This window comes from Poecilia formosa, unplaced genomic scaffold (genome assembly GCF_000485575.1).
Source record: "Poecilia formosa unplaced genomic scaffold, Poecilia_formosa-5.1.2 Scaffold0, whole genome shotgun sequence".
Classification (NCBI taxonomy): domain Eukaryota; kingdom Metazoa; phylum Chordata; class Actinopteri; order Cyprinodontiformes; family Poeciliidae; genus Poecilia; species Poecilia formosa.
In genome coordinates this window covers 4,265,179-4,275,021 of record NW_006799939.1, presented here as the reverse complement: position 1 = coordinate 4,275,021, position 9,843 = coordinate 4,265,179, and the positions used below count along the sequence as shown (strand labels likewise).

General features: G+C 43.7%; 1 protein-coding gene across 1 annotated transcript in view; it reads right to left on the bottom strand.

Annotated features, from left to right (window-relative positions):
- Positions 1–5,146: 5,146 nt before the first annotated feature.
- The window catches only part of znf407 (zinc finger protein 407), a 202,833-nt gene continuing 198,136 nt past the window's right edge, over positions 5,147–9,843 (bottom strand). Inside the window, exon 10 of the mRNA XM_016675577.1 lies at positions 5,147–6,504. Within this exon, the coding sequence (XP_016531063.1) occupies positions 5,654–6,504 (851 nt within the window). The 3' untranslated portion in view covers positions 5,147–5,653. The remainder of the gene's footprint in view (positions 6,505–9,843) is intronic.

Genomic DNA, 9,843 nt, shown 5'->3' with positions numbered 1-9,843 from the left:
CAATCTAAAAAGAACCCAGAGGAACATCGGAAGAGTTGCTCGCCTCCCTTTCCTCACTTGTTAGTTTGTGTGATTCGACAATAAGGAAGAGATCTGAGGTAAAACACAAAACCCCATCTTTTATTTCTCAAGAATCCTCCTGATGATCCCAAGACCTTTTGGAATCTAATCTGTCGGATCAGCAAAAGTTGATCTTTCTGTAAGGTGTGAACTTTTGGCATTAAACTAAAGCAGTGTTTTAGATGAAGAACATTGCATTTACGAGCACAGTGGTGGTTTTGTGATGGTTTGGAGTTGCTTTGCTGAGTCGGAACCTGGATGACTTGCCAGTCGTGAAAATCAAAACCTTAAAGTCCAATTTCACCAGGACTTAATCCCATTTCAAACTATAGATGCTGTTGCTTGACCTTACAACATCCGCTCACGCTTGAAAAACCTCCAATATGGCTGAATTAAAACAGTTCTGCAAAGAAGAGTCGGGCAAAAATCCCCCCTTTCCCATCATTACCACAAGCACCAAATGGTGGCTGCTGCTGCCAGGGGTGGCTCAACCAGTTACTGGGTTCAGGGGGTGAATACTTTCTCGCAGCATTGAACTGGGAAGTGAAATTGGAGCCTGTATCAAGGTCGTCTGATGTGGCACCCCTGGTCCTGCAGCAGTGATGCTTTTGGAAAGGCGTAGCGGGGATTCGGCCTCCCACCGATCCGCTCTCTGGAGAGTAATTTTTTTTCGTTTTCTGTCGTTCACATCCATTTTTTATTTCATTTTTTTTTCTTTTTATGATTTGAAGTGTTATTTCTCAGTGTTGTGTGGCTAATTAAAGAGCACTTACAGTAGTTTGTGGTTCAAGGCTGAAACATTGCTATTTCCCCATAAGCGGCTAATCAGATCCCTTTTCAATCACTGCGCCTCCTTAATGAAGTGCTGCAGACTGTCAATGGAAACGCCTGCCTCCCCCAAGTGCTTTCTTTATTTTACTCCTTTATTGAGGCGGTTCAGCGAAGGGAACGAGGAACGCTCGCCGTTCCGGAGGCGGGGTCTCGGATGGAGTGGGTTGTCAATTTTCTGTCAAGCATGGAGGTGTGTGTGTGTGTGTGTGTGAGGCGGGGGAAAGTGGTGGGGCGGCTAGGCAGGGATTAACATGATCAAAGACACAAATGCAGAGGCGCATAGCACACAAAAAGTAAGAGAAGGGGAGAAGATTCAAGCAGGGCTCACCCCTCAGATATCCCCCATATTCGTTTTACCATAACAACTCCCATAGAGGGGCGAACCACAACTGAACCGTGGCTTCCCCGGCGCTCCGCCGCAGCCTCTCTTAACAGCTATCGATTTATAGCCGCAAAATAATAATAATAATAATAATAATAAAGAAATGACACAAACGCTGTGGGTTCTGATACGCCACGACGCGGCGGGCCCACTGTTAACACGGACGTACGTGGCGAGCAGCGCAGAGACCTGGAGACGGACAGGAAATACACAAACAAGTCGGGTTTAATAGAATTGTACCTGAAACCCCGAGGACTCCGTCTGTCTCTCGCAGACACACACACACACACACACACACACACGAACAGAGCATGTTAATACTGCCACCGGGTAGCCAGAACTAATAGTGGGGACATTAGGAAAATGATCCTCGGGCAGATATGTTTTCCAGAGATGGCGACTAAACAGAATTGCCATATTTATCACGTTCATGAAAACAGAGAGAAAGAGAGAGAGGGAGACCTTTACGTGCACTTCTGTCGCCGTCTGTTGTCCTCAGAAGAAGGACGAGAGTTCCCCTCAGGTCGGACTGCAAGTTGTTTTTTTTTGTTGTTTTTTTTTTGTTAGATTCCCTGCAGATAATATTCTTACCCGCTGAACTTATTTTCGCTCTTTGTCAATTGACAGCAACAAACTTCTATGCATTTTAGAGATCTTGTGTGATTGACGAAGCGGAAGCAAAAGGATAAGAATGTTTTACAAGTGAGGCATAAATATATTGACTTAATTAGTACATGGTCCAAACAGAACATCTAGATTATGACCTTAAAACCACAAATGTCAATGCGAAACTAAGACAAAGTAGTGCAGAAATGTGAAGAGGATATAAGCGTGTTTTTTCTTTTTTCTTTTCTTTTACATATTTGTTAAAACTGCCGCCATGTCGTGACAGTATGATGAGACAGCTAATCTGTAAAAAACAACTGAGCTCCTCTGCTATTACCCTCTGTAGAAGAAGCAACCAATCAGAGCCAGCAGCAGGAAGATATTAGTGCTGCCAAACAAGCTTGTGTACACGCTGCTCAAAGGAGAAAAGAGAACAAAATGTAACTTTTTGGCTTGAAGTAAAAACTACACTTAAACAAGTTGCTGGTGGTGGCAGCATCATGATGTGGGGATGGTTCCTTTCAGCAGGCACAGAGTTGATGGGAAATGCAGGGACCTGTAAGGCAAATGTTTTGGTAATGGCTTAATAAAACATTTTTTAGACATTCCTGTTTTAAAATAAAAAAAAATTGAAGCCAATTTTTTCTTTCCACTAAACAAATATTCCACAACAAGTGTTGGTTTATCTGAGTCCTGCCACAAGTGGCTCTTTGGACTTTCCACAACAGCTTAATAACTTAATAAGCTAAGAATAAGGAAGACCCAACTAATGTTTTTCTTTTCCTAAGGCGCCACTGAACTTAGCGAGGCAGCTGATAGCTCTCCAAATATTCCTCAGCCTCCTTTACAGTAAACATGAAAACAATAGAGAAATACTGAAGAACGTCAAAATTCTGCTTCCCTTTTGACAGGATATGCACTCCAAACATTACATTTCACGCTTTACCTTCTTCCTCACCTCACTTCTTTTCTCTGCATCCTACTCTCACCCCTCCTCCCCTGCCTCCCTCCTGGCCTTTTCCGGCTCTCCAATTAAGCTCCGGCGGCAGGTTTCCATCAGCTGTCTGGTCGTCTGCAGCAGGATTCTTCAGAGCAGAGGCCTGTCAGGAAATGAACTCATCACTGGATGACAGCTGCTAATTTCTCCCTCTTCCATGTCACACGAGTGGCCTGCCGCAGTTAATAATGAGCCCATCCAGCCCTGATTACAGAGAAACACTGGGTGTGTGTGTGGGGGGGGCGGCAGGCAGGGGGAGTGAACACGGTACAGTACACAATCCCTCAGACAAGATATGCAGAATTATGTACAACCACAGGCCCAGACACACATTCCTATTATGGGTACAGTAGGGGAAACATTGATGCTTGTTATGTGAAAAACCACTTATATACTTTATAATCGATATAAGATCATGTACCTTCTATAGTGCTTTGCCAACATGTCCTCACATTTGTTCTCATTGCAAATTAAAACATGCAGCACCAGAACCAAACATGAAGAAGCAGCATTCAGGTTCTGTGCGCCAGGAATCTGGGACAAACTTCCAGAAAACTGCAAAACAGCCGAAACACAGAGTTCTTTAAATCAAGGCTAAAAACCCCCTGTTTGGAGTTGCTTTTGAACCATAATAAATGATGACTCTTGACAAAATGTAATGTTTACTGGTTTGGTGTGGTGTCTTTTCTTTGTATTTTTGTGCTTTTATGTGTTAAAATGTGCTATACAAATAAACTTGATTTGGTTTTGATTGCATTTTAAGTGCCACAGTAGATCAACTCAAAATCCTGTTCCCTCTAGAGGCCACATAGTTAGCAGTTAACATAGTTAATCCAGGCTTTATGCTACCTACGCAAACATTGGACCAAAATATAACTTTTTAGCCGACATGGAAATGTCATACAGAAAGCCGTGTAGGGGACGGTAAGTGTGTGAAAAGGTGCTTTGGTCAGATGGGAAGACGATGAAATGTTTTGGCCTGCGTGCGAATCGTTATGTGTGACAGTAAGCAACATTAATCAGACCATTGAGAACACCCTCCTTATGGTAAAACATGGTGGTGGTGGCATCATGCTGTGCTACTGCTTTGCTAAAATGTGAAAAAAGTTAAAGAGGTATGAATACTCATGGTAAGGCGCTTCATGTTTAGCTTTATGTTATATAAAATGACATGTCTGGACCGAACAGCGAGGTGAAACGGGGATTAGCTACAAACTTTCTTTGGGGTCAGTTTTGAATTTCTGACGCTGCGAAATACTTTTCTCTTCTGGCTCGTCCAGAGTCGAGCCAGGACTAAGCAGTGCAAGCCTGACTGTACTTCATCATAAAACAAAGATGTGTCCTGAATAGTGGATGCTGCCCTTCTTGATGCTCACATGTCGAATGTGTCAATTTTAGCTGAACGGAAGAGAAGAAAAACTGGGTCCGACCTGAGGCTGTGTAGGTGTCGGCTGAAACGACAGGTTCTTCTCTCCGCGCGACTCTGGATTTTGCTTCTCTTTCCCAACCTCCCTGGCCTTTCAGCTCCCTCCCTCCGCCACGTTCCTGTGTGTATGTGTGTTAGACGGATGATCTTTCGATGCCCTCCATGTGTATCCGTGCTTACTCTCGCCTCCGTCCTCCCCTCAACTTTTAGCGACTGGCCGTTGTCTTTCTCTCCCACTCTAACCATTAGAAAGTTGGAGCCTAAATGAGTATCGACTCTCCCTCCAGTGCTAAATGCTGCGGGTGGAAAAAAAAAGGAAAAGAGAAAGGGAGAAAGACGGGAAGAGTGAGTTGAACACCTAGAAGAGAATGGTGGTGGGGTGAGAGCACGACGATGTGGATGATGGTGATCATGAGGACGATAATGATAATGGTGAAGGTAATGACTGCTGGTGATCGGAAGACATGATGGGAGCCATCAGTCATTGTGTGTGTGTGTGTGTGTGTGTATATTGCTGGTGCAGTACTGTGTTTTATGTGATAGACCAACACAAAGTAATAGTGAAGGAAAGAAAAAGATGTATGGATTTTATTTAGGGGTGTCAGAGTGAAGAAGATCATGCTTTCTATATTTGATTTCTCTTTTAAAAAAACAAAACAATCGGAAAACCATGCTTTGTTTTCCTTCCACTTTACAAGCACATTTTTGTTATTCTATCTTGAAGTCTGTGGTCAATAACGAGACAAAATTGTGAAAAATATACCAGCTGTTGACTGTGGAATCAATGTGGATGTCTGAAGTGTAGTAGACCAAAAAAAAAAAGAAGAGAAAAGCATACCACTGGTTAAAAAATTACACAATCTTTATTGTCAAAAATTACATTGACCCAAAGCTTTTCTAAAAGCAAAGAGATTGACTGAGATGGAGAACATGGAAAGAAAACGCAAAATTATCACCGTTGTTTTGTTTGCGGGGATAAGGAACGAACTCGAGACAAAAACATTGAATATTTGCCTCCATCTTTTAGACCCAAAGCAAAACTCCTGCTGAAAATTAACCAAAATCTTAGAACAATGTATTTACTCTAGAACGCAAAATCCATATGTTAGGAAAACTTTGAAAACATATTCCATAAGAAAGAATTGCTTAAACGTTTGCTTAAGTTGTATGGACGTAAATGAGTCGTCGGTGGCTGTCACCATTGCAAGTTGACAGGAGTAGCACCAGAAAAAGCTCCTTTGTTGCATAGCTCCAATCATCTGAGAAAACAGATATAATGTTGTAAGAGGGAGACAATATTGAAGACGCTCTTTAGCAGAACTTCAGACAGGGACCGTCATTGCTGCGAGCCTCAGCCTTCCAGGACAATGTTATGAGAAGCTCCGTCCAGGTAGACCACCATCTCCTCTCCTGCTTGCTGCTCCGCCTGCTGTGCCTCGCCGTCCCCGGCGGCCGCACCGCCGTACACCGCCTCCTCTACCTGCAGGGTGCAGTCCTCCAGCTCGGTCACGATGTAATGGGTTCCCTCGTCGTTGACGATGACCTGGGTGAGGCCTTCCTTCATCATCTGGGAGGCGGCGAGCTTCAGCACCTCCTGCATGTTTTCGTGGCCGGCCTCCTGGATGACCTGCACCTCCTCTTGCTCCTCCTGCTTCACGTCCATGACGGCGTGGGCTCCCTCCGAGGCTTCGGGGGCCAACACTTCATGAACGACAGTTGCCTCTCCTTGCACTTTCTCCTGATGGCCCATTTCGCTGACAGCGGTGAGCAGAGCGTCCAGGGCGGTGGACGACTCGGAAACGATGTGACTCTGACCCGCAGCCGCATGCAAGTCCTTCCTGGCGTCCCCGGACTCCACCACCACGTACTGGGTGCTGCCTCCAGCCAGGTGCGCCCCTGCCGAGGCCACCTCCCTGCCCGAGGCTATGACTTGTCCGTCCTCTGTGATGTGGAGCACCTCGGCCACCTGGCCGGCCATGGCCAGCGTCTGCAGGGTGGCGGCGGCCGACTCCTCCAGGGCCTGGTCGATGGCCATGTCCTCCTCACCGTATCCCTGGATGATGATGACCTGCTGGACGGCCTCTTCGTGGCTGGATGACTCCGACGAGCCTTTCCTGTGCTCGGGCGACTCCACAGACTCGGCCTCCACAAACGTTGCTCCTTGGCCTTTCAGACGGCATTCAAAGGACTTGGACACAATACCTAGTGAGACACAAACGCATTCGTGTTACATTTTTGAAGAGTCGTTCATAGAAAACCAGAACAGAAATAAAACAAGAGCTGGAAAGGCGCCGAGTGTGGTTTGAGTCAGAAACGCAAAAAATCTGATCCTTTTTCCAATCCCTATTTTCTAGGGAAGTTGTTACTAGAGAAAAGCGTTTACCATTAGCTATTTTCAGTGTCAGTGTGGCGCTTAAAGGTAAAGTCAGAGGAAGGACAGAGATGTAGGAAACTATTTAAAGGGAAAGCCTGTCCAGACCTGTCTGATGGTCAGTGAGGCAGCAAGAGAGCGAGAGAGAGCAAGACTTCCTCTGGAAACAAGAAGGCAGACTGCTAGAAATGGATCAAGGGAAAAAACACAAACTATTGACTAGTGACCAGAGTTGGACCATTTTAATTTGTGATTGGCTCATTGGATAGTGAAAAATCTCAGCTTTTGTACATCAGAGAACGAACCATACCCAAGAGCTAATATGTAACCCTGACAACAACACTTTTCAGTATGGAAGTTATTACTTTGAGAAGACTCAAAAGTTATTTTCAGTATCTGTAAGATGTTCTTCCAAGACGTGAAAGAAGCTGTATAAACATCACGAACTAATTAACTACTTAGTTTATCAGCAGATGAAAGGAAGGATAAATGGAGCAAAACAAGGTTGCTATGGTTAAACTTCCAAGTCCTTCGATTATGTTATGCTGGCCTTGGATGTCTCAGAGCAAAGGTACGAATGTCTATTGTCTGGAATAAGCACAGAGACAGGTGTTTAGAATTAGCCATGCTAACCGTGCTAACTGCTAAGTTAAGGTGCCAAATACAGCTTAAAAAGATGATAACCGTTTGTCCTTTTTCGCACTGGCACCTTATTTTACAACTCTGCTGTCTCGCACACAGCGCAATACCTCTGAGCATAACATAAATAGTTTGAGCAATTAATTCTTTCCTAAGGTAAAGAGAAATCTGAATAAGCTAAAAGTGAAACCAGCAGGTCAAAATTGAGCAAAAACTGGAGGTTGTTGAATTGTTGGTTATCGTTACTGAATATCTATTCAACTTCCTGCGTGTATGTATGCATCCATCAACACGAGAAGGAATATGATGGGTGGAAAGAGAAAAAAAAAATCATGGGAACCTAAAGTGACATTAAAGGCGATGTAACACTTCACATATTTGTGTCACTTAAGGGCTTGAAAGCAGACAGAATATGGAGATACTCTGCTGCTGCCGGAGCGTGGTGAGATACAGCTGCTGCTAATTGAGCCACACTGTGCCCTCTCACATCACAGGTTGCCATGGCGTTTCCAAGGTGATAGGAACAGTGTTAGAAATGCCATTGTTTAAACAGCGCCTGGCTCAGACACTTGTAGGCTAATCTATGCAGGAAAAAAGGGGATTTGATTTGAGACATTTAGAAAAAAAGAAAAAAAAAGAAAAAAAAAGAAAAAAAGAAAAAGGTGGGGGGCCTCTGTTCACGACTAAGCTGCTGAAAGCTGAACTTAATTTACAATAAGTGAGAAGAGGCACAAATTCCTGTCAGGGAGAGAAGCTTTCTAGGTTTATGATACCTTGTAAAGTCACCCAAAAACTCTCAAATCTTTGTAAAACACCAAAACTTGTTTTTTGTTTCTTTCTTCTTTTTTTTTTTTACTTGGGAGGAGTTGACATTTAGAGATACAAGGTTTGCACCTGGGGGCAGCTATAGGATCACACAAACAGAACGGTACATACAGAAACAAACTCATCAATCACTGATGCTCCCATCGTCCCCTGACATTTAATGTCCTCAACTCACAAGGTTGACGATGTGATTAGAAAGTCAGGCTTGTGCTACAAAGTGGATCTGAGCCATCGCCCTCTTCTCCCTTGTGAATTTTAGACTCGGATGTGGGAGCTCTAACTCAAACACATGCGGTCACCACTAATTCTTCGTCAGCAGTTTGATAGTTTGCCCCGCAGTTTCAAGAAATGAGATTTCACAAAATTCGGAGTCTTCTGGACTTCTCTGAAATCCTATCCACCAAAAATGCCTGTTGTATTAGTGCTTCACATAAAAACTACAGAGTTTTATTTCATAGGTCAGCTAAAGATGAGACATTCTGACTGCTCATCTTTCTCTCCGGCATAAAACTCCTATTTCTTCTCTGCGTGACACACACTCGGGGGATATTTTTGACTCTAAAGTAGAGTTGCGTAAAGTACTTCTGACGAGGCAGAAGTCCTGCTGTTTTTAAGTAGACAGTGATGAAGTCGTTCTCGTTTAGGAGAGGTGAGGATGTATTGTGACCTAAAGCTAATCGAACCGCTTTTGAGAAGAGACGACAAAGGAGTGGCGTTGCAAAAACATAAATATACGGTGCCTTTGAAAAAGTATTCATAGCCCAGGAACTTTTTTCACCTCACTGTATATTAGATGGACTTTATGTTTCTATCCGTCCATCCATTGTCTGTCCTTGCTTGTCCTTGCAGGGTCACTTTGGAGCTGGTGCCCATCTCCAGTGGTCATTGGGCGAGAGGAGGGGTACATCAAGTCGCCAGTCCATTGAGGACAACCACACACACCTAACGACCACTTTCTACTTGCACCTAGCAGTGTGACTCAACTCATTTTGAATTAACTCTCTACAGTTCAGGTGGTTTTCCATTACAATTGAGTAACAACTCTGGAGGGTGTCGTCCGGCATGATCCGACACAAAAACAACCCAACGATGGAGGGCATGGAGCCATGTTGAAGCTATGTCTGCTGTTTGTGGCGTTTTTTTTTTTTTTTGTCAGACTCAAAACATAATTTTATTTACTGTATATAACAACTGATGACTTCCTAAACATTAAATCATCACATTTCTAATGTTTCTCAACCACTTCTCCAAGCCCATGTTCAAAACTAGAAAGACAAGAAAACATGCATTTCGAGAAAGACGTATGTGAGTTGATCTCTATTAATCAGAATTAGTCAAAAGGTGTCAAACAACCAGGAATGGAACAAACCAGACCTGGACGAGTAGCCAAGTTTATTTTACTACACACAATTGAGGAGGATAACAAGGAAGTGTAGGAATATGCTACTGCAATAAAAACTGTATTTATTTTAAGGGTTTTATTATAACACAATTGTTTTATTTTTTGTTGTTGTGCAACTCCATCTCCTTCAACACAGTGGAAAGGTATTCTTAATTTCCTCATGAACAAATTCAACCCCCCCAAAAAAAGACCTTGCAGTGAGGTTGCTGCACACTGCCAGCATTGTGTGGTAAATATCAATTCAGACCCCTCCATTTGCACCTCTAGTGACAAGCCCTGTAGTTAGAGAGTGGAGGGAGTCAGC